Source organism: Sciurus carolinensis, chromosome 11 (genome assembly GCF_902686445.1).
Source record: "Sciurus carolinensis chromosome 11, mSciCar1.2, whole genome shotgun sequence".
Taxonomy (NCBI): Eukaryota; Metazoa; Chordata; class Mammalia; order Rodentia; family Sciuridae; genus Sciurus; species Sciurus carolinensis.
The window spans coordinates 27,015,016-27,040,564 of record NC_062223.1 but is presented as its reverse complement, the minus strand read 5'-3'; the positions used below and the strand labels follow the sequence as shown (position 1 = coordinate 27,040,564).

General features: G+C 39.0%; 1 protein-coding gene across 1 annotated transcript; it reads left to right on the top strand.

Moving 5' to 3' along the window:
• Positions 1 to 24,147: 24,147 nt before the first annotated feature.
• On the top strand, positions 24,148 to 25,056 carry LOC124960244 (olfactory receptor 140). Its single transcript, XM_047518941.1, has one exon. It carries the CDS (start codon positions 24,148 to 24,150, stop codon positions 25,054 to 25,056), a length of 909 nt encoding a protein of 302 aa, XP_047374897.1.
• Positions 25,057 to 25,549: the final 493 nt, after the last annotated feature.

Genomic DNA, 25,549 nt, shown 5'->3' with positions numbered 1-25,549 from the left:
ATGCAGTAAAATGAAATTAAACCTCTATCTCTCACCCTGCACAAAACTCAAATCAAAATGGATCAAGGACTTAGGAATTAGACCAGAGACCCTGCACCTAATAGAAGACAAATTAGGCCTGAATCTTCATCATATTGGCTTAGGATCAAACTTCCTCAACAAGACTGCCAAAGCACAAGAAATCAAAGCAAGAATCAATATATGGGTCCATCGCCTGCCTTACACCTATCCATCACCCAACGCACGAGGTTCACCTCCCAAACGTCTGACAACAGTCAGCAAACTGATTGCTGACCGCCAGTGGAGCACCAGCTGCCTGTTGTTGCCTGGAAGTTCACTGTTACAGTACCAGCAGGTTTGAGTACACATGGCTGCCACCATTTTGAGAAAACAGCATGCCCCATAGGACCCCTGGCCTGACTGACTGAGCCCCGTCTCCAGGATCCCTCACCCCGACCCATCACTCCCTGCCTCTGGGGCCCTCACATCCACTGACTGCTCCCTGCCGCCAGGATCCCCAGACTGACTGACTGGGCCCTATCACCGGGACCCCAGACCGACTGATTGCACCCGGCCTCCAGGATCCCGCAACCACACCAAACACACCCGACCTCCAGGACCCCTGCCTGACCAACCTCACACCACCTTCAGGACCTCCAGCTGACCACGTCCACACCCTGAGCTGCAGCTCCCCATTTGCCAACACATTTGGAAGCCAGAGCAGCCATCTTGGATAATCCTGGAAGCCATAGCTCTGATCTTTAGGTGGGGCAAATCCCATCCTGAGACACCTGCTGGAGACTTGAAGCTCATTGTCAGGTACCTCTCACGCATCAGGCTACTGAACTCTGGGAGGTTTCATTAATATATGACTGTTATACTGTAGATTTTCTTTTTTTTCCTTATTGAAAAATTTTAAGTTTTTATTTCTTTACTTTTCTTGCTCTCTTTTCCTTTTGTTTACCTGTTCCCTCAGAGTCTCTTTCTCCCTTTTTTGCATGCTAACATGCAATTTCTTTTGATTACACTCTCACCCATTCTATTATCTAGAACTTCTGTATATTCTTTTCTTCTCCCATTAACAACTAATTCTACATCCCTCTGCATCCTCTTTGTCCTCCATTAGAAACTGCAGACCTTATTGCAATTTGGTTTGTTTTACTGAACATAATATTTGAACTCATTCTGTTTATTATGACAATATTGTTATTGTCCTCCTAGGGGCTATTTGGTCTAGGATTGCATAGTGTCTGAATTAGGGCACTGCTAATATTGATCTCCCCTTAAAGAAAGGGTTTTGGAAACCTATAGGGCCACTATAAGCCTATAGGGGGAAATCTACAATACCCCAGATCTGCACTGCTATAGGGGAAGATACATGAACAACATGAAAAAACAAGGGAAGAAAATGATCTGAACAAATCTAGAATCTATATTAATGGAATCCAATGAGAGTGTGTTAGAAGAAATGTCAGAAAAGGACTTCGGATTATACATGATTAAGATGATTTTGCAAAGCAAAGGATGAGATAAGAGAGCAAATGCAGGCAATGAATAACAATACCAATACAGTTGAAAGAGTAACTGCAGGAAGTAAAAGATCATTTCAACAAAGAGATAGAGATTCTCAAAAAAAAAAAAAAAAAAAAAAAAACCAAATGGAAATCCTTGAAATGAAGGAAACAATTAACCAAATAAAAAACTCAATGGAAAGCATCACCAAAAGACTAGACCACATGGAAGACCGAAACTCAGACAATGAAGACAAAATATTTCATCTTGAAAATAAAGTTGCTAGGAGGTTTGAAGATGGCAGACTAGAGGGCAGCTGCATTTCATGTTGCTCCAGGACGCAGGATTCAAAAGAGGAGATAGTGAGAGACTTGGGAAAAACTCAAAGCCACCAGGTGAGTCTATCCCATTGGGGAGGCGTCCCGGATGGGGCAGTAGCCCTGGAATGCAGGGAACTTTGTGAAGTAGAGTTGCCCAGCGAGATGCCCCTCCCCCCCGCTGGAGCGGTAAACACGGACCACTGGGAACTTCATAGAGGTGACTGCTCAGCATAGCGCTTGGACTTGGAGCAACTACTGGGGCTCTGGGAGGCTGCCTGAGGAGGAGCTGCGTGGCTGTTTGGACACAGAGCGATCGCTTCTGAACACCGGGGGGCTGCCTGGAGGAAGAGGAGAAGCACGGCGGTCGCTTGGTCTACGAGTGACTGCATCATAGCTACAGGCAGTTGCCAGAGGAGGAGGCGAGTGGTGAGTTGTTTGGACTCAAAGCGACCGCTCCTGAACACTGGTGGCCCGCCTGGAGGAGGAGCGCAGTGGGTCGCTTGGTCTCTGAGTCACCGCTCCTGAACACCCGGGGGGCTACCCCAAGGAGGAGGAGGAACAGGGCGGGTCACTTGGACTCTGGAGTGACTGCCTAGGGCTACGGGCGGTTGGCAGGAGGATGAGACGTGAAGTGAGTTGCTTGGACTCCTAGTGACTGTGTCGGAACACCCGGCAGCTGTTTGGAGGAAGAGGTGTGTGGCGGGTCTCTGGGTCTCGGAGCTATTGTACAGGGTGTCAGGTGGCAGCTCAGAGGAGGGGCCGCATAGCCAGGCGATTAGGTGCAGAGCAGGGTCCCAGGACCTAGTCGACTTCTTGGTGGAAGTGCCGCACAGAGACACGCCTAGGGGTGGAGCGAAGTTTCCAGCACTGCGGGCAGATTCTCTGAGGAGAGGCAGCCTAAGGAGACTTGTCTGTGAAGGGTGAGGCTCCCAGGCCCAGGAGGTAGGTCTGGGCCCCTGGGAACGTTGCAGAGGAAGACAGACCACCCCAGGTGGTAGTTGTATATTGAGGGGAACCTCTAGGAGGGGAACTGACCAGGAAGACCTCCCCACTCGGTGAGTCTTCCCTGCCGGGTGAGGTTGCCCCACAAGGATGGTAAAACCAGAGACACAGGCACAAACAGGCCTTGCCTCAGCCCGCAGCCTAGTTCCCCTTTGGATGACCATTAGTCAACAAGTGGAGGCACCTCTGCCCACTATCAGGGAATATACCCCACCTGAGGGTCACCAACCCTAGAGAGGCAGCTTCCTTGTGGAGCACCGCATTATCAACTTCCTCCAAGATTTCAGGCTACTGAAGGATAAGAGGGGATATACTAGCAATCTTCAGGGACATTATAAGTCAATAGAGGAAATCTGCAATATCTTAATGACCTACTGATTCCTGAACAATATGAGAAAACAAGGGAAGAAAATGTTCCAAACAAATATAGATGTTACATCAATAAAATCCAACGACAGCATGGCAGAAGAAATGACAGAAAGGGAGTTCAGAATGTACATAATTAAAATGATCAGGGAAGGAAACAATGAGATGAAAGAGCAAATGCAGGCATTGAATGATGAGATGAAAGAGCAAATACAGGCATTGAATGATAGCGCCAATCGACAGTTAACAGAGCAAATACAGGAAGCAAAAGATCATTTCAATAAAGAGTTAGAGATATTGAAAAAAAACCAAACAGAAATCCTTGAAATGAAGGAAACAATAAACCAAATTAAGAACTCCATAGAAAGCACAACCAATAGGATAGAACACCTGGAAGGCAGAACCTCTGATATTGAAGACAAAATATTTAACCTTGAAAACAAAGTTGGACAAACAGAGAAGATGGTAAGAAATCATGAACAGAATCTCCAAGAACTATGGGATATCATGAAAAGGTCAAATTTGAGAATTATTGGGATTGAGGAAGGCTTAGAGAAACAAACCAAAGGAATGAACAATCTATTCAATGAAATAATATCAGAAAATTTCCCAAATCTGAAGAATGAAATGGAAAATCAACTTCAAGAGGCTTATAGGACTCCAAATAAACAAAATTACAACAGACCCACACCAAGGCACATTATAATGAAAATACCTAACATACAAAATAAAGACAGAATTTTAAAGGCTGTGAGAGAAAAGAACCAAATTACATTGAGGGGGAAACCAATACGGATATCAGCAGATTTTTCAATCCAGACCCTAAAAGCTAGAAGGGCCTGGAACAACATTTTTCAAGCTCTGAAAGAAAATGGATGCCAACCAAGAATCTTATACCCAGCAAAACTTACCTTCAAATTTGACGATGAAATGAAATCATTCCATGATAAAAAAAAGCTAAAAGAATTTACAAAAAGAAAGCCAGCATTACAGAACATTCTCAGCAAAATATTCCATGAGGAAGAGATAAAAAACAAAGAAGCAAATCAGCAAAGGGAGGAATTATCCTAAAGGAACTGTCAATTAAGGAGGAACCAAGTTGTGTCAAAAAATAAATAAATAAATAAATAAAATTTTAAATATGAACCAAATGACCGGGAATACAAATCATATCTCATTAATAACCCTGAATGTTAATGGCCTGAACTCACAATCAAAAGACATAGACTGGCAGATTGGATTAATAATAAGAAAGATCCAACAATATGTTGCCTGCAAGAGACTCACCTCATAGAAAGAGATACCCATAGACTAAAGGTAAAAGGATGGGGAAAAATATACCATGCACATCGACTCAGCAAAAAAGCTGGAGTATCCATCCTCATTTCAGATAATGTGGACTTCAAGCCAAAGTTAGTCAGAAGGGATAAAGAAGGACATTTCATACTGCTTAATGGAAGCATAAATCAGCAAGGTATAACAATCATAAACATCTATGCCCCAAACAGTGGATCATCCATGTATGTCAAACAAATCCTTCTCAATTTTAGAAACCAAATAGACCATAACACAATAATACTAGGTGATTCTAACACGTCTCTCTCACCATTGGACAGATCTTCCAAACAAAAATTGAACAAATAAACCAGAGATCTCAATAACACAATCAATAATTTAGACTTAACAGACATTTATAGAATATACCATCCAACAAGAGCGAATACACTTTCTTCTCAGCAGCACATGGATCCTTCTCTAAAATAGACCATATATTATGCCACAAAGCTAATATTAGCAAATACAAGAAGATAGAGACCCTACCTTGTATTCTATCAGATCATAATGGATTGAAGTTAGAAATAAATGAAAGAGTAAAAAACAGAATCTACTCCAACACCTGGAGATTAAACAATATGCTATTATATGATGAATGGATAACAGAAGATATTAGGAAGGAAATTAAAAAATTCTTAGAGGTAAATGAGAACAAAGAAACATCATATCAAAATCTATGGAACACTATGAAAGCAGTACTTAGAGGAAAATTTATTTCATGGAGTGCATTCAATAAAAGAAGTAAAACTCAACAAATACAACCGACCTAACACTACAGCTCAAAGCCCTAGAAAAAGAAGAACAGACCAACACCAAAAGTAGTAGAAGACAGGATATAGTTAAACTCAGAGCTGAAATCAATGAAATTGAAACAAAAGAAACAATACAAAAAATTGACAAAATAAATAGTTGGTTCTTCCAAAAAAATAAACAAAATTGATAAACCTTTAGCCACACTAACAAAGAGAAGATGAGAGAAAACCCAAATCACTAAAATTCGGAATGAACTAGGAAATATCACAACAGACACGACTGAAATACAAAATATAATTAGAAGCTATTTTGAAAATCTATACTCCAACAAAATAGAAAATTTCGAAGACATCAACAGGTTTCTAGGAGGCATATGAATTACCTAAACTGAACAAAGAGGATATACACAACTTAAATAAATCAATTTCAAGCAATGAAATAGAAGAGGTCATCAAAAACCTACCAACAAAGAAAAGTTCGGGACCAGATGGGTTCTCAGCCGAGTTCTACAAAACCATTAAAGAAGAGCTCTTTCCAATACTCCTCAAAGTATTCCATGAAATAGAAGAGGAGGGAACCCTCCCAAACTGGTACTATGAAGCCAATATCACCCTGATACCTAAGCCAGACAGAGACACATCGAGGAAAGAACATTTCAGAGCAATTTCCTTAATGAACATCGATGTAAAAATTCTCAACAAAATTTTAGCAAATCGCATACAAAAACATATTAAAAAGATAGTGCACCATGATCAAGTGGGTTTATCCCAGGGATGCAAGGTTGGTTCAACATTTGGAAATCAATAAATGTCATTCACCATATCAACAGACTTAAAGTTAAGAATCACATGATTATTTCAATAGATGCAGAAAAAGCATTTGATAAAATACAGCCTCTCCTCATGCTCAAAATACTAGAAAAAATCGGGTAGTGGGAACATTCCTTAACATTGTAAAGGTCATCTACGCTAAGCCCATGGCCAATATCATTCTAAATGGTGAAAAACTGAAAGGATTCCCCCTAAAAACTGGAACAAGTGAGTGATGCCCTTTTCACCACTTCTATTCAACAACATCCTTGAAACTATAGCCAGAGCAATTAGACAGACCAAAGAAATAAAGGGATATGAATAGGAAAAGAAGAAACTCAACTATCCCTGTCACTGAGACATGATTATATATTAGAGGAACCTGGAAATTCCACCAGAAAACTTTAGAACTCATAATGAATTCAGTAAAGTAGCAGGTTACAAGATCAATGCACATAAATCCAATGCACTTGTATATATAAGTGATGAATCTTCAGAAAGAGAAGTTAGGAAAACTACCCCATTCACAATAGCATCGAAAAAAATAAAATATTTGGGAATCAATCTCACAAAAGAGGTGAATGACCTCTACAATGAGAACTACAGAACACTAAAGAAAGAAATTGAGGAAGACCTTAGAAGATGGAAAGATCTCCCATGTTCTTGGATAGGCAGAATTAATATTGTCAAAATGGCCATACTACCAACAGTGCTATACAGATTCAATGCAATTCCAATTAAAATCCCAATGATGTACCTTACAGAAATAGAGCAAGCAATCATGAAATTAATCTGGAAGAATAAGAAACCCAGAATAGCTGAAGCACTCCTTAGTAGGAAGAATGAAACAGGGGGTATCGCAATATCAGAACTTCAACTATACTACAAAGCAATAGTAAAAAAAATGGCATGGTATTGGTACCAAAATAGAAAGGTAGATCAATGGTACAGAATAGAGGACATGGACACAAACCCAAATAAATGCAATTTTCTCATACTAGACAAAGGTGCCAAAAATATGCAATGGAGAAAAGATAGCCTCTTCAACAAATGGTGCTGGGAAAACTGGAAATCCATATGCAACAGAATGAAACTAAACCCCTATCTCTCACCCTGCACAAAAATCAACTCAGAATGAATCAAGGACCTCAGAATCAGACCAGAAACCCTGCAGATTATAGAAGAAGAAGTAGGTCCAGATCTTCAACATGTCGGCTTAGGACCAGACTTCCTCAACAGGACTCCCATAGCACAAGAAATAAAAGCAAGAATCAATAACTGGGATAGATTCAAACTAAAAAGTTTTCTCTCAGCAAAGGAAACTATCAGCAATGCGAAGAAAGAGTCTACAGAGTGGGAGAAAATCTTTGCCACTCATACTTCAGATAGAGCACTAATCTCCAGAATCTATAAAGAACTCAAAAAACTCTACACCAAGAATGCAAATACCCAGTCGACAAATGGGCTAAGGAAATGAACAGACACTTCACAGAAGAAGATGTACAAGCAATCAACAAACATATGGAAAAATGTTCAACATCTCTAGTAATAAGAGAAATACAAATCAAAACCACCCTAAGATTCCATCTCACCTCAATTAGAATGGCGATTATCAAGAATACAAGCAACAACAGGTGTTGGAGAGGATGTAGGGAGAAAGTACACTCATATATTGCTGGTGGGACTGCAAATTAGTACAGGCACTCTGGAAAACGGTGTTGAGATTCCTCAGAAAACTTGGAATGGAACCACCATTTGACCCAGCTATCCCACTCCTTGGCCTATACCCAAAGGACTTAAAATCAGCATACTACAGAGATACAGCCACATCAATGTTCATAGCTGCTCAATTCACAATAGCCAGAGTGTGTAACCACCCTAGATGCCCTTCAATTAATGAATGGATAAAGAAGCTGTGGTATATATATACAATGGAATATTACTCAGCTATAAAGAATAATAAAATTATGGCATTTGTAGGCAAATGGATGAAATTAGAGAATATCATGCTAAGTGAGATAAGCTAATCTCAAAAAACCAAAGGTCTAAAGATCTTGCTGATAAGCGGATGATGACACATAATGGGAGGTGGGAGGGGGGCAAGAATGGAGGAAGGCGGGACTGTATAGAGGGAAAAGAGGGGTGGGAGGGGTGGGGAGAAGGAAAAAATAACAGAATGAATCAAACATCATTACCCTATGTAAATGTATGATTACGCAAATGGCATGCTGTTACTCCATGTATAACAGAAACAACATGTATCCCATTTGTTTACAATAAAAATGACTTAAAAAAAGAATCAATATATGGGATGGACTCAAACTAAAAATCTTTTTCTCAGCAAAGGATACAATCAAGAACATGAAGAGAGAGACTATAGAGTGGGAGAAAATCTTTTTCACATGTACTTCAGATAGAGCACTTGTCTCCAAAATTTATAAAGAACTTACAAAACTCTACACCAAAAATACAAAGAACCCAATCAATAAATGGGCCAAGGAACTGGACAGACACTTTACAGAAGAAGACATACAGGCAATTAATAAATATATGAAAAAGTGTTCAAAATCTCTAGTAATTAGGGAAATGCAAATTAAAACAACTCTAAGATTTTATCTTATTCCAATTAGGATGGCTATTATCAAGAAGACAAACAATAATATTTGTTGGCATGGATGTGGGGAAAAAGGCACACTTTTACATTGCTGGCGGAGTTGCAAATTGGTGCAGTCACTCTGGAAAGCAGTGTGGAGAATCCTCAGAAAACTTGGAATGGCCCCACATTTTGACCCAGTTATCCCACTCCTCGGTTTATACCCAAAGGACTTAAAATCAGCAAACTACAGAAACACAGCCACATCAATGTTTATAACAGCTCAGTTCACAATAGCTAGATAGTGGAACCAATCTAGATTCCTTTAACAAATGAATGGTTAAAAAAACTGTGGTATATATGCACAATGGAATATCATTCAACCATAAAGAAGAATAATATTATGCCATTTGCAAATATATGGATGGAATTGGAGACTATTCTAAGTGAAACAAGGCAATCCCCCAAAACCAAAGCTGAATGTTTTCCCTGACAAGTGGATGATGATATATAATGGGGGTGGGGGTGTGGGGAGTGATAGAAGAATGGGGGAACTTTATGTAGAAGGAAATGGGGAGGGTATGAAAAATGTTGAAATGAGACAGACATCATTACCCTATGTACATTTTTGATTACACGAATGGTATGAATCTACATCGTGTACAACCATAGGAACGAAATTATGCACCCCATTTGTGTACAATTGATCAAAATGCAGTCTGTAAAAAACTTAAAAAAATGAATAAATAATTTTAAAAAAAGGGAGGAAGTCAAGGACTGGGAAAAATCTAAAAGAGGATGCAGTTCCAAGTAAATTCCAGCAGAGGGTCACTTTAGCCTGAGTTTTCAGGGAAATTATGGAGAGTGAATTATGGCAAGAGTTGTTTTGACTTGAGGCAAGGAAGTACAGTTTTTATACTTTCACACCATTTAGACATTAATTAAGGGATTTTGTGGGATTGGGTGGGGGACACAAAGACACTTTTGTTTATTAATAGAGGGAACATGGACTTCGGGAGCAGGTGCTAGCTGTTGAAAGTGAAACACATAAAGGTCATGAACAAATAAACATAAAAAGCAATAGAAAAGGAGATTGACAGGTATATGACCAGACGTGGACAATCTGTGCCATACTTTCCTTTTATTGGGCCACTTCTGGACTACAGCTGAGAGGAGCTCGAATGGGGTCCCTGGACTGTGTCAGGGCCCACAGGAGGACTGAAGTCAGCAGGCTTGTTATCTGTGTCACAGGCAGGAGTGACTTCTCCTTGATCCCTTGGCTGATGGTGCTGGTGGCAGGACCGAGGCCAAATGGGGTTAGAGTTGAGTTCACAGGGAAATGGGACTATTTGTGGGTCTGTAGCTCGGACCTTGGTCAGGGAGCCTCATATCTGAGTGTGGGCCTGCCTTGTCAGTTGACCCACCTTGGTCTCGGGATCCCCTGGGCTTTTATCACTTCCTACCTGGACTCCAAAGCTTATGCGAAAGCACTTTTGCCTGTGGATGGCCACTCAATTATTGTTGCTGTGTGGTGGGGGGGCAGGTGGAGACCTCCTCCTATTTTGCTGATGTCACCCTTGATATTCTTTAACTTTTGAAATCAAACTGATACATTTCTGGGAACAGGTCCTTAGATAAATTGATTCTTAGGAACCAGATTTTTTTCCTTTTGGTGGTACTGGGGATTGAAGAAACCTGATGGTCTTTTAAAATTAAATAACATCTTTGACAGTTGCCTCTTCTAAGTGATATCTATAGAAATGTAATATTTTTATTATTACTCTTATAGCCATCCATATTACTAACCTCTTATGATGGTTAATGTTTTTACCTTAAACACTTTTGGGTTTTCTAGTAGACAATCATATCTGTAAATGCTATTGATTTTGTATCATTCTTCATTTTTAAATAGTTTTTGATAGGAATTCTAGCACAATGTCAAATGCAAACATTGATAGTATAATTGTTTTCCTTTCCTAATTTAAAAGGAATTTAAAAAATTTCTCCTTTAGAATGGTGTTTGAGTAGATACACTTCCTCAGATTAAGAAATTTTACTTATTTCTGGAAATAATAATGTGAAGAGAGCCTATAGAATGGGAGAAAATCTTTACCACATGCTCCTCAGAGCATTGATCCCCAGGATATAGAATTCAAAAAAACTTAACCTCAAAAAAACAATCCAATTAATAAATGGGGTATGAAACTGAACAGACACTTTACAGAAGAAGATAGATAATCAATAAAGAAATATATAAAGAAATGTTCAACATCTCTAGCAATTAGAGAAATGCAAATCAAAACTACTCTAAGATTTCATCTCACTCCAGTCAGAATGGCAATTATCAAGAATACAAGCAACAATAAGTGTTGGTGAGGATGTGGGGGAAAAGGTACACTCATACATTGCTGTTGGGACTGCAAATTGGTGCCACCACTCTAGAAAGCAGCTTGGAGATTCCTCAGAAAACTTGGAATGGAACCACCATTTGACCCAGCTATCCCAGTCCTCAGTTTATACCCAACGGACTTAAAACCAGCATACTACAGTGACATGGCCACATCAATGTTTACAGCAGTTCAATTCACAATAGCCAAGCTTTGGAACCAACCTAGATGCCCTTCAACAGATGAATGGGTAAGCAAATTGTGGTATATATTCACAATAGAATATTACTCAGTCTTAAAGAAGAATGAAATTATGACATTTAAAGGTAAATGGATGGAGCTGGAGAATATCATGCTCGCCAAAATGAGTCAATTCCAAAAAAAACAAAGACCGAATGTTTTCTCTGATATGCGGGTGCTAATTCACAATAAGTGGGTGGGGACTAGGGAATAATATATATACTTGGGGTTAGACAGAGAGGAGTGAAGGGAGAGGAGGGGATATGGGGATAGAAAGGATAGTAGAATGAATCAGACTTATTACCCTATGTGCACATATGATTACATGACTGGTGTGATCTACATTGTGAGCAATGGGAAGAGTGAGAAGTTGTACTCCATTTATGTATGATGTGCCAAATTGCATTCTACTGTCATGTATAACTAATTAGAACAAATAAAAAGAGTTATAAGACAAGAAATCTCCTTTCTTTTCAATTTACTAGTAGTTTTTATGGAGGTTGAGTGCTATTGTTATTTCCTGTAGTAAAAACAAACAAACGAACAAAAAAAACCCAAACCGAGAATTCTAGATTTATAAAGTCATTAGTAATGAAAACATGAAATATAAAAGGCAATGATACATTACTTTTCTGCCACACTAGGAAAAATTCCTTGCTGGGAATGTTTTAGATCTCTGATTCAATGACTTTAGTAGATGCAGGATTATTAGGGCCTTAACTTCTTTTTGAGTCCATTTTGGTAGAAGATTATGCATGAACGTATTTAGTCCATTTCATCAAGGTTTTTGAATTCATAAAATATATCGATGTTTCATTTAGAGATGGTGTGGGGATTATTGGAGACCTTCTCTTACTCTTGAGAGACCTGTTCTATTTCAGTGAGTATGTCTGTCCAAGTTCTGCTTGTCCTTCAGATCCTTCAGAGAACCTTGTTTCCTGTAACACTCCTATTTAAGGTAGCTGAGATTCAAAGGAAGAGTGGGAGTTCTATACTACAGAGAAGTTACTAATGACAAACTCACTTGTTTGCCCAATTTTGTCATATTTTAGTGAGTTGAAATGTATATCAATGTCATTTAGTAGAGGCTATTATGTTATTTTATTTAAACTAATCATCAAGAAATGGCAATAGGCCTTAAAATAGCCCGTAAGTAACCACAAGGTTGAAAATTAAACCAATAATGCAAGCATGAGTGACTAACATCCTTTATAAATACTGGTAAATATCATCCAGAATGTTCATTTTGCCTTTGAGTATAAAGCAGAAAGCCCTTAATTCATCAACAGGTTAAGGTGAGGGTTGCTGTCCTCTTGACTCCTTTGGATTTGGGATCTGGGATCTGGGACACAGGCTATTTATTTAGTGCTTTATGATTATATATAATAGTGGGGTCCCTTGTGACATATTCATACTTGCACAGAACAGAATTTGATCAAGTTAATTCCCTCATTATCACCCCTTTTCTTCTTCTCCCTCCCCATAATCCCTTCCTCTACTGTACTGGTTTCCTTTCTATTTTTTTGAGGTCACTTTTTAAACTTTTTTTTTCCTCTCTAGTTTCCACATATGAGAGAAAGCACATAAACTTTTGACTTTCTGATTCTGGCTTGTTTCACTCAACATGAAACTCTATAGTTTCAACCATTTTCCTGAAAATGGTGTGATTCCATTCTTTATGGCTGAATATATCTCCATTTTATATGCATACCCACTTTCTTTCTCCACTCCTCTGTTGATGGACATCTAGGTTAGTTCCGTAGCTTGGCTGTTGTGAATTGCACCAGGCAGGCAGTTTATGCCTCCATAGCACTCTGAGTGCAAAGCAGCTCTCTCATTCTTCAGCAAGTCTTCTCCTGGTATTTGTTAGTTTAAGCTTAGATTCCAGGGCTCACCAAAAGCTGATTCTGACAGTTTTTGCCAGTTCATTGTTGTTCCTCTGGAGGAGGAGCATGGAGTCCTGCAGTTCCCTTCTCTGCTAGTTTTGATGCTATCACTCCTCTACTGTCTTTTCTACTCACCCCAATAATCCTCATTCCCACTTTACAGATGAGTAAACTGAGACACAGAGAGATTAAATAACAGGTCCAAGATCACAGGGCCCTAAATTGTCGATCCTGCATCCAGAGCATGGAATTTTTACTGTATCGTTCAATAAATACTTATGGCATAGACTATAGCAGAATGTGAAAGTCACACTTTCTTGTTGTGTGATAATGATTTGGACCTCAGTTTTAACTAGATCATGAAGTGTTGTCAAGAGTAAGAGGCTCCTTGAGTAGACTTGGGTCATTTATTAAAAACTTTTGAAGAGGAGAGTCGGGGAGGGAGGACAGTAAGTGAGAGAGTGTGGTTTGGACGGTGTCATGTGTTTAACAAATCATTTTTATCTTTTCTCTTGGGGTCATCGAAAACCCCTTGTATCCAGATAGGGTCTTGTTACTAAGGAGTGGAAGTGATAAATCCTGGTTTAGATTGGTTCATAAAGTCTCCTCCTTGATCCTTAATTTTCCCTTGGTTATTGGCTATCCAGGTGGAGAAGACTCAGGGAGGAGCCAGGAAGCTGAGGCCATTGTGGGAGGCACAGTTTGGAGGAGAGCTGCTTAGGAGGTTGAAGGAACATCACTACTTTACTCAGGTCTGTACCTGAACTGAGCACTCTTGAGACCCCTGAGCTAATGGAGTGGTCAGTGGGACACACCACATTGCATGATAAATGAAAGTAGAAGATCGAAAATGGCATCTGCCCCATGCTTCCACATCACATTCTAATGGACAAAGGTATTAATAGAAGAAATCAACCTTTGCAAAATTTAATGCACAGATAAGAGAAAGCACAGTTCTCTCTATTAATAACCTTTCACCATAGATTGACTTTGAGTTATGTGGTTGGGGGTACTGAAAAATCTTTCTGATCCCAAATTACCTCTCCAGAATGTATCATGACCAAGGCTTAAGGGGAAGGGCCACATTCTGCTTATTCCCCACTCTCTTTGACATTCCTGATCCCCAGGCCTCATTAGGCACCATGTCCAGTGCATGTGTGGTGTGAGAGTTTCCTCTTGGATGAAGGGCAGAGACCAGAGAAATGAAGCAACTTTAACAAAAGTTTGTGGATTTTCTGAGATTGATCCTGGCTTTTTATTTGTACCTTCTCCCTGTCCTTGCATTGATTTCTCTGAGATGCTATTCTTTTTAAAAAGTTTGATCTACATAAGCTTTGAGAGGTCCATATCAGATTTTATTTTCTATGATTTCAGGAAAATTTTAATAGGTTGCCTAGAGTTTCTTTTTTACAGTTCTGTTATGCACCTTCTGTGTAATGAATGGCCAATGGGAGGAGGAAATGGATGCATGTGTCATCCTGGAACCAGGTGACATCATGTGACAGCATGCTTAGGTTTTCAGCCACAACTCAGAGGGCATGATTTGAGAGTGGAAAGGTTGAAAAAAAATCATATGGAAGGAGACGCTATTAGATTCATGGGAGAAGGTAGTTAGATTAGATAAGGCAAAACATTTAGAATTTTTTTGATTTACACTTTAAAAAAATAACAGTTGAGTTAACATACTAAAGGTGGTGGCAGAATTCATGTTTGGGGTGAACCCCAGTTTTTATAGGAAAATATCTTCATAACCCTTTGTTTTTTATGAAGGAATACGGTCCTAAGTTTCTAAAAGGAAGTAGAGGTAAAGAAAAATTTAACAGTTCTTCTTAATAAAATGCAATAAAATACATGTTAGTGATAGATAATGAAATATAAATTATGCAAGGAAAGAGGTGGCTCTCAAGGGCAGAACAGTTGTAATGATGTTAGCTGATGTTAGTTGCTCCAAGGGGTTGGAGGCAGCTTGGAGCTCTTGGTGGGGAAAATGATTGGGCAGATGATATGGAGCCTGAGTGGCAGCCTATCTTGAGACCCAGCCTGGTGGCAAACATGTCCATGGGCTCCCTGGCTTGTGGTGTGGCTGATGGACATGGGGAATACCAATGTCTGATGTTAAAATTCAGGATATTCTTTTTATTATACTTTATGATATACATGAGTCATCTACTTCAGCCAAGGGTCCATGTACTGAGGGGACGGAGGAGAGGATTGGAGCGGCCCAGAGAAGTGGTGATGAGGTCAAGGGCGCAAGGTCAGGGAATAGTGGCATAGACAGTGATAACGAGGATGGTGCTGATGAGAGCAGTAGTGACAGCAAACACTTACACACTGGTTTCCGTGTGCCAAGCGTTTTTCTAAGGCATTTACATACATCTCATTTTATCTTTGTAATGACCTTAAGAAGAAGGCACTATTTATAGCCTGATTTTATAGATGAGGGAAGGAGGCACAGAGGGTTACAGGTTAAATGATTTCCCCAAAGGGAAATAACAGAAGCAGGAAACTGAGTGTGAGGGAATTCCTGCAGGCCCCAAAATTGAGTGTTGGATTGGTTTATTTGTATAGCAAAAAGTGTGACCCTGGAAAGCTGGAAAACCTGGGGCCACTGCCTCTGCTGTTTGTGTCCTCCTTCATCCACCTCTCTGTGATTCCACACCCTGGCCCTGGGCCACACTCAGTAGACCTGGTGGCAGCTCTCAGAGGACTATGATATTTAAATTATTGGTCCAGTGCCAACTTCTCCCAGTTTGGGAGGCAGAGAGGGTTGGTCCCTTTCAGAGCTCACTTTCCAGCTCAGACATGCAGGGAAGACACTTTGAACTTATTCTAGTTTTGGGGGCAGGAAGGAAAATGGGGCTAAGGTGTTCCCAGTCTGGTTGGATCATATATTCAGTGACTGCATCCAAGTGTCCATACACCAGGGATAGATAGAGCTGGGATCATCAAGGAGACAGAGTAGCCATCTCCTCCACTTCTCCTCTTCTCTCTCTCACTCCAGGGAGCCAGCAAGGTGCAGAACAGGATGTACAACCACATCAGGTGAGTTTGGTGCTGTGGTGTTCGTAACATGTGGCATATTGAGAACCACCCTGTTAGGCAGAATCCAAAATGTCAACAGGCACTTCAGAAATTTGCAATACTTCAGACTTTTTTCCTAGAGAAAATGTCTTAGCAAGAGAATAAAACCATACCTTATTCAAATCTTTCAACTTGGCTGGACAAGTAAGTTTTTTTCAGTATGACATCTTTTCTGTTAAGTTCAAATTTTCTACTGTTTCCAACATTAAAGGGAATGAAATAACCAGTTTGACTCTTTGTTATGGCACTATTTTCTCTGCTGAATTTTAATTAAAGTGTCCAAAGTCACATTATATACTTGATATATAATTTGAATTGAGAAAAGAGACAAATTAAAAAAAAAAAAAACTTACTATTTTTCCTAGAATTTTATGGTGTCCACAGTTTGTTCATATATTTTCTCATCTGATTTTTTCAACATGCTTCAGAGGCAGGTAGACTACATTTTGGAATTTTGATTTTACAAATGACTCTGAAGTTCAAACCAGCTGAATGGGGGAGTTGGGACTTCCATGGTTTGATGTCTAATTGAGATTCCCAAGTCCAATATCTCTGAGGACATGCCGTCAGGCCCAGAAATTGAAAATTCCCAATCCAGTGTAGTATGTCTTCTACCCATTGGAATTAGGATATATTTCTTTTGTATGGTTTATTCAATCATCCTGGGTCAGCTCTCTTTAATTTTGTAAGAATACAAGAAAGCAGACAATGTAAAAATTTCTGAAGTTCTTTCTCCAAAAGACACTACCTTTAAAAAATATTAACAATGATTGCCATTCTGGCTTTTGTGCTGGGCGTTACTGACATCTTGCTAAGGTACAATATTGTTCAGATTATAGAGGTATTGTTGCCTAATTCAGGGAAATAATTTAGGTGAGCCAGTTTAGCAGACTGTGATATTGTGAAAGTTGGAGTAGGAGAATCCCCTTTTCACTGTGGACTAGTTATGTTATCAATGGGCAAATTATTTTATCTCTCTATGTATCTGTTTCTTCCTTTGTAAAATAGAAATAAAAATAATACTAATTGACCCTTAAAAATTACTAATAATGAATGTAACTGGCAATTCAATAACAACTCTGTAACATGCTGTAAAGAATCTTCTTTTGGCTTTCTTTGTTTTTGACTGTCAAGATTATAGGTGAGTACTGGAAGCATCAGCAGTGGTTCCACATATTTGAAGTTTTTAAGTCCTAAATGGCAATTTTTGATGTCAGGAGTCAGAGTTTAGAGGTAGAGAAGGGCATGTCAGAACTCTAAGTAAAGGAGATTCAAGATTAGGAGGGCTGGTGTGGGGTAGAGAACCCAGCATGGTGGACGGTTCAAGGAGCTATCAACCAGGGTCCACCTGGGGTTGATTTCAATGGACACAGGTAATGGTTATGCAGCAGCAGAGTGCACGCAGAGCTGAGTTTAGCATTTGTGAGTAGATTTGGAGTGGCTCCCCGCTCTTTGCATTGTGTCGGGTGAGACTCCTCTTATGATCATTCAGCTCCTATGATCATTCAGCTCCTTGGTTAAAGCTCTGTCCCAGCACTGAGCACAATGTATGTATTAGAACACTCATTTGGATTAAGATGTGAGTGATTTTTGTTTTGGTTTTTGATCTAGGTTCAAGTCCTTTCCATAATAAAACAGAAAAGGGCAATTGTGCATGAGTACTCTTCTCCATCTTTCCTTCTTTCTTTCCTTCTTTCCTTCTTTCCCTCTTTCTTTGTTTCCTTCCTTCCTTCCTTCCTTCCTTCCTTCCTTCCTTCCTTCCTTCCTTCCTTTCTTTCTTTCTTTCGATACTAATGATCAAACCCAGAGGCACTTAACCACTGAGCCACATCCCAGTCCTCTCCTCTTTTATATTTTATTTAGAGACAGGGTCTACACCAGCTTGCTTAAAGTCTTGCTAAGTTGCTGAGGTTGGCTTTTAACTCACAATCCTCCAACTTCATCTGCCCAAGCCACTGGGATTTCAAGCATGTGCCACCATGCCTGGCCTCCATCTGCATTCTTAAAAGAGATCAGGGTATTCTTTGGGACTGGCTGGGTCCCTAATAGCAATTTGATCCATCTGTGGATCCTGGGTCCCAGTCATGAATATTCTGATTTAATGATCATATGGCCCCCAAATCTATTTATCCAGAGTGAGCATCCACTCTTTTGAAGGAATATTATTATCATTCCCAGATGACTACAACTGAAAATTTAGTATGCTTGGTTTATTCACTGAGGTATATTCAAATGGCTTCCACTCAAGTCCAAATACCACTGCTTACTGGTCATTGGAAGTAAGTTGGAGCATGCTACTTATCTTCTCTTGACATAGCTTCTTCATCATAAAGGTGACATCTATCTCTTTAAAGATTGTTGTGGAAATTGAATGAAATAATCATTTAAAGAGTTCTGCACATTAAGTTGCCTCAAATTCAGTGCTGTATTTTAAAATATTTGTTAAAATAGACACTCTTTTCAAAACTGTTTGGAATGTCTAAGTTAGCATTCTGTGTTTTAAAATTATATTAGATTGATGGTACACCTTGTATTTGGCAAATATTTTGCATGTTGATAACATTTTCTAAGTCATTTTCTTAAATAAGAATGAGGATTTTGTAAAATACAGTATGATGATGCAGCATTATGAGAAAAACTGGTGTGTTTCAACTGGTACCCAACAAAATCTTACCTACACAGCATTTATATTTTAATGAATAGAACTTCAGTGTATGCTTGGTAGGATATTGCAAGACTTTCTTTTACACAGTGGTGCTCTATCATGTTGTTTTCTTCCAAAAAAAAGCATCTGAACATTTTCATTTTCTTGTCCAAAGGCATCCACCTCTAAGTGTGTATTTATTTGTTTAAAATATTTTCCCTGTTAGAGCATTTTGAAAATGTGTTTCTTCACCTAGAATAGGTTTCATATACTTACGGCCAATTGATTATGAATCTCAATAGTATGTCTAATCTTGGAAAAAATAAACATGTTAGATTAAAATTTCTTATAAAATCTTTAAGCCATACAGTTGTGGGCTTGTGCATGATTTAATAGTATTCTTTTGATCTTTCTTACAGTGGCTTTGAGAAATCATGTTGCTGTGAATTGTACTCAATAGAGTGCTTTTAAATGGAAAAAATAAGGAGCTTAGCACAAAGCCTGAAACATGTCAAATATTAACACATGTTGGTTTTCTCTCTATAAAAAAAAAGCCTATCTGTATTCCTTGAATTTTCTCACCAGGTCCAACTCTCCAGGATCCTGAATCATGTGATGTGTCAGGGCTTCAAACAGATGATTGCTGTCTCCTAGTTACATTGAAATCCTGGAAAATCACCTTTTGGTGAGGGTTTCAAAAAACTTCTGTTCATTGAGAAGACATTACTCAACCAAACAAGATTTAGTTTTAAATAGTTTAACCAACTCTGTGGTTGGTTATAGACAATTTGGAAGAGTTACGAATAAAAGGGAAAGAGAAAAGTCACGCTGAAATGACAATGGAAAGGCACTACCTGCAAAGGCTGCCCCCACCCCTGCATTTCTGTATTTGGTTCTTCATTTTTATCCATTGTGATGAATCAGCAGTCATAAATAAAGTGTTTCCCTGAGTTCTGTGAGCAGTTAAAGTCCATTAACAATGAGGAGGGGTTTGTGGGAACCCCTGATTTGCAGCCAAGTCAAACAGAAATGCAGGCAACCTGGGAACACACTACTTATTCTTGGGGTGTGGAGTTAGAGGTAGATTTGAGGGAATGAGCCCTTTACTTGGAGGTTCTATGCTAACTACCTGTCAGTAGTTAGGGTCAGAATGAAAATAAACTATGGGACACCCAATTGACCTCTGTAGAAAATTGGAGTATTTATTGCTTAAGGTGGAAAATTGCACATTGTGTCTCAGGACTGTTATGAGGAGAGGAACAATTTTTTTTCTTTTAGGTCAAGTCCTGTTTTTCTACTTATGTGCTTTGGGATAGAGGCTAATTTTGATGAAAATGGGGAGTTAATTTTATCATCTATGAAGGGAAAATAAACCTGCTTTTAGTCTCATTTTAGTGATGAAATAACATGATGCATAATAAAGTCCTGAGTTATACATTCAATTAGAACAATTACAAAGCATAAAAATTTCTCTACCAGTTCTAACAGCTGCTTTGTCAAGAAACCTAAAGAGTTGGCATCTCAGAGGCTGAGATTAGGAACTACTGATTATACATTAAGGTCCTTTTAGCATCAGTAGTATCTAAAGGAGGTACTATACTGGATAGAAAAGCATAAGAAGCTGTTCAAAATCAGTAGCATTAAACAAATGTTTACATCATAATACTAATCAGGATAGCATTAAATACATGGTATGATTTACAAAGTATAAATGAGAAATGAACAAAGATCCCTATATGGAAAAAGTATAGATGAAAAATACATTAGGATACATTCTATCATTCTCTTAAAGTGCCAGTGTTTTAAAATAGTGTTCTTGTAATTTTACATGCTTTTGTGATGGAGTGATGTTTTGTTATATAATTTTGACTTGGACTCTTTCCATTTGCATTTTTTAATATTATTTCAAGAGGAATACTGAGCATCTGAGTGCTCAATGAAACTAATAAACTAGTAATTGCAGAGGTTGAAAACATACATTAGGAAGCTGTCTGCTTTCTTTTTTGGATGGCAGAACTAAGTAAAAATATCCTTCCTTTTAAATGTTTCTAAACTATGTCCAATAATCATAGGTAGTTTTCATTGTCATCCTCTCTTCCCTCTCTTCCTGAGAAGTTCACATTTCCCAGTGTGAAGCCAGCAACTTTGCCTTCTCTTCTGTTCCTTTTGTGCTCTCTGTGGGCTGAGCAGTCTGGGTCCAAGAGGAAACACTGTCAAGTCCGAGGGGCTTCAGGCTGAGAAGTCAGAAGTCTTGGAGTGTTTCCTACAACTTGGACCAGCTACTTAATTTTTCCAGATCAAAATTTTAACATTTTTCAAACCAAAGACATTTGTATCAGATTATCGTATGAATCTCTTTCCTTAATGACTTTTTAGAAAAGAAAATCAAGAGAGATGGTTCAAGAGGTCCCCAGTAGCCCGTAGGTGGATGAAATTCTTTGAACCCAGGTCACTTAGATTTTGATAGATTTCCAATTCAGAGAAGAGACTATGGAGCTGCAGTTTCTCACTACATCTATTTTCTCCCTGTAGGGATGTCTTTTAACCCTATCTAGACATTTATCCTGTGCATGATTCCAAGAAGGGGAAGGAAGACCGGATGATGTAGAAGAATGAACCAGAAGACCTGTTAAGAATCCTGTTACTTCTAGATGTCTTTCCTGTTAGAATGGAATAAAAATTCCAGTGAGAAGGTATCAACTTGATTATTAATTCCAGAAAAACTTACAAGAGAGGAAGTGTAATCATTGTCTGCTGTATGGTCATGTTGAGTTAACCAAGAGTTGTAGAATAATATAATCACACAAGGAGACATGGGGTAGAAGAATTTATAAGAATGTGTATGTGGTGGGGAATGGGGTGGATTATAAGAGAATTTAATCTTCATATCTCACAGGAGGAAGCCAAAGAAACAAAACTGAGCAACCTCCCAATAGCAGCAGTACAAGGATGTTCTTTAGGAAGACTGAAGCCTGTACTGACAGCAGACAGTTAAGAAATGGAAAAAAAAAATGTTGCCTTTTAATGGGAATTGGGGGTAGCAAAGGAGGAACACTGTACTGCTTGTTTTCATTACAAGTCTTATAGAATCATTTAACTTTTAAAATTCTTTACAAATATAAATTCTTATTTTAAATAAAGGAACAATCAGCAAAAACAAAGTTATCCACTGCTCTAGGTTCAATTATTGCAATTTTCTTATGTTTTTGGATTTTAGTTTTAATTTATTCAATGTGTTTCATTAGACACTCTCTAGGCTCTGCATATTAAATATGCAGAACTCCTACTTTCAAGATATTGCAAGTGTAAGGTAGGTGGAAGTAGAACAATACAAGATAGTGTGCAAAGAGTTAGGATGCAGATACAATCTGCAGACTGTGGGAGTGCAGTGGAAGGTCTTAGAACAGAGCCCTGTAGGGGAAGAGATCATATTCCTTTTGGAGATGAATGATATTTGAGTCTGTTTTTGCAGGATGTATAAGAGTAAGCTTGCAGAGTAAGAGAGGCTGTGTGAGATCACGGGAGTAGCATGTGGAAGGCAAGGAGTTGAAAGTGAGCCTGGCTTGACCAAGGAGTTAGAGTAGGCTATATGGCTAAGGCACACAGCAGTGTCAGAGACGGGACCTGAAGGACAAGGGGGATGGGTCAGTGTGGTCCTTGTAATGAGAATAAAATGCTTGGATTTTATTCGAAAGAAGGTACAGAGCATGAAGCTAATTTCTTTCCTCTTTCTTCTGCTGGCATATCTGCATAACCAATTTCACATTCTTTACTTGTGTGCCCAAGCAACTTTCTTCTCTCTTCTTCCAAACTACCTCAGTATGAGGAAAATTTTGTAAGCTAGTCTCTCTCTGGTTAGCTTCATACTCAAGACAACAATTAGCTACATTCCACCCAACACACCAGAGAATTTCTGGGAAGTTGGTTTTCCTTCCACACAGACTTGTACGAAAAGAGGTTACATTAAGGACAATCTTGATGTTTGTCCTTGTCCAAAAAGATGGCAGCCTTACAACACAATGTTTTCTCCAAGGAGCAAGGAAGCAGAAGACATAGATTTTGAAGTGAAAACAGAAGGATAGAGGACCACTTTTCCCCTTTTAGTTATTTATGTTTAAAGTTGGTATAAAACATTGATTTTTTGATCTTTTATAAATTGATTTATAAATCATTTTTCTATTTAAATGTTTCTAAATGGCATTACCTTACAATACAACTATTTAACAGTGAATGTGTTTATATGTCTTGCTTTTGCACCTTTAAAACAATAAGATGCATTTTGCACTCTAACTTAGTGTTTTTATTTATTTATTTGGTAATTATAGTTTTGAAAATATGAAAAACTGCAAGTAAAGAGGAACCTTGGGAAGACTTCAAACTGGGTAATGATTGAATGATCAACTCCTAGGAATTTCACTGTGGCAGCCATGTGAACTATTGATCATGTGTTTGAGACACAAGGTAGAAGAGATCAGTTATGATGTTGTTGAAGCCTCATCTTATTTTGCTAATTCACCTAAATCTAGTGCTGACAAGAAATTGCATAAAATTCTTAGGGAAAGTATTTTCCTACAATTGACTATTTTAATGAAAAATACATAATTTAAAAATTGCATGTGAACTGAAAATAATAAATATGCATAATTATGGGGTACAATGTGATTTTTTTGCCTTTTTATAAATTGTTCAGGATCTTTTGATTAACATGGAATGTAACTGGACATGTCAATGAGCTTCAGTGTGATATTTCAGCACAGGCGCACAACATGCACTGATCAAGTCAGGGCAATTAGCATTTCCCTCTTATTATTTCTTTATACTTGGAACCTTGAATGTCTTCTTTTCTAAATCTTCATGAAACATATAACAGAGTGCCATAAACTATAATCACTGCATTATGTTGCAGAACACCATTATAGAAACTCCGTGAAGAAATCTTCAATCTGAAAAAGGCTAATTTTAAAAAGTATTGCTTTTTATTTGTCAAAAAGCAAGAGATGCAATATTTTGAAAATTATTCATTTTGTCTATTACTTATGTTTTCAATCAAAATCACTAATTAGAAATGTAGAACATGATTGGCACTATTTGTGGGTCTTGGGGATTCAGGGTTTAGGTTCATTGTATTCCACAAATCCTGATTTCCCCAGGATTTTGAAATGTCTCTAAAGAGATGTAATAAAACTTTCATGGAAATTTCTTTTTGCAGCTCTGGATCCATGGATAGTCACCGAAACATCACAGAATTTTTCATGTTGGGACTCTCACAAAATCCTGAGGTGCAGAGATTTTTATTTGTGCTCTTTTTGATTGTCTACCTGGTGTCTGTTGGGGGCAACCTACTTATCATGATCACCATTATCTTCAGCCCCTCCTTGGGCTCCCCTATGTACTTTTTCCTCTCATGTTTGTCCTTTATCGACACTTGCTATTCCTCATGTATGACCCCCAAACTCATTGCTGACTCCTTGTATGAAGGCAGGGCCTTCTCTTTTGAGGGCTGCTTGGCTCAGTTCTTTGTTGCTCATTTATTGGGAGGAACTGAGATCATCCTGCTCACAGTGATGGCCTATGACCGCTATGTGGCCATCTGCAAACCTCTGCACTACACAACCCTCATGACCAGGCAGCTCTGCACCATGCTGGTGGGGGTGGCTTGGCTGGGGGGCTTCCTGCATTCCTCAGTGCAGCTCCTCCTGGTCCTTCGGCTGCCCTTCTGTGGGCCCAACGTGATCGATCACTTTGTGTGTGACTTGTACCCTTTGCTGGAGCTGGCCTGCACCAACACAGGTGCCATTGGTCTGCTGGTGGTGGCCAATAGTGGTGTGATCTGCCTGCTGAACTTCCTCATGCTGGCTGCCTCCTACGTGGTGATCCTGCGCTCCTTGAGGTCCCAGAGTGCAGAGGGGAGACGCAAAGCCCTCTCCACCTGTGGGGCCCACTTCACAGTGGTGGCCTTGTTCTTTGTGCCCTGTATATTTATTTACATGCGCCCATCATCCACTTTGTCCATAGACAAAATAGTGGCTGTGTTTTATTGTATTTTGACACCCATGTTCAATCCCCTGATTTATACCCTGAGAAATGCAGAGATGAAAAATGCCGTAAAGAATCTCTGGAAGAAATGAGCAATTGTGGATGGATGACACAGGCACAGGGGGGAAAGAAATAATAAGCCACTCTCAGAATTAATATTGTCGTGATGAAACATGAGAGATCATCAAAAATTTCTGCAGAGAACTGATTAGAGTATTTGAATTCCTGCCTAATCTATCCATGCTTCAAAGTATTGCCAAACAAATGATTATATAACAGTTCAAATTCTTCTTAATGGGTTCAACTTCAGAGCATAGAAGAGCAACCTCTCTCTTCCTCACCTGTGCTTCAGAGAGAGCTTGCTTCAGCTGGGCATGCTGAGTATCTATGATGAGTACAATTCTTGTGTTAAAACATCAGCATCCAACTCTGGACACCAGAATACTGATCACTTTAGTGACTGCTGGTTCACTTACGTTTTCTATCCTATGATAATATTGGAAGAATCTATAGCTTGGGATACTGAGAATAGAGCAAATGAAATTAGGAATGACTTCAGTCAAATCATGGAAGTATGCAGAACTG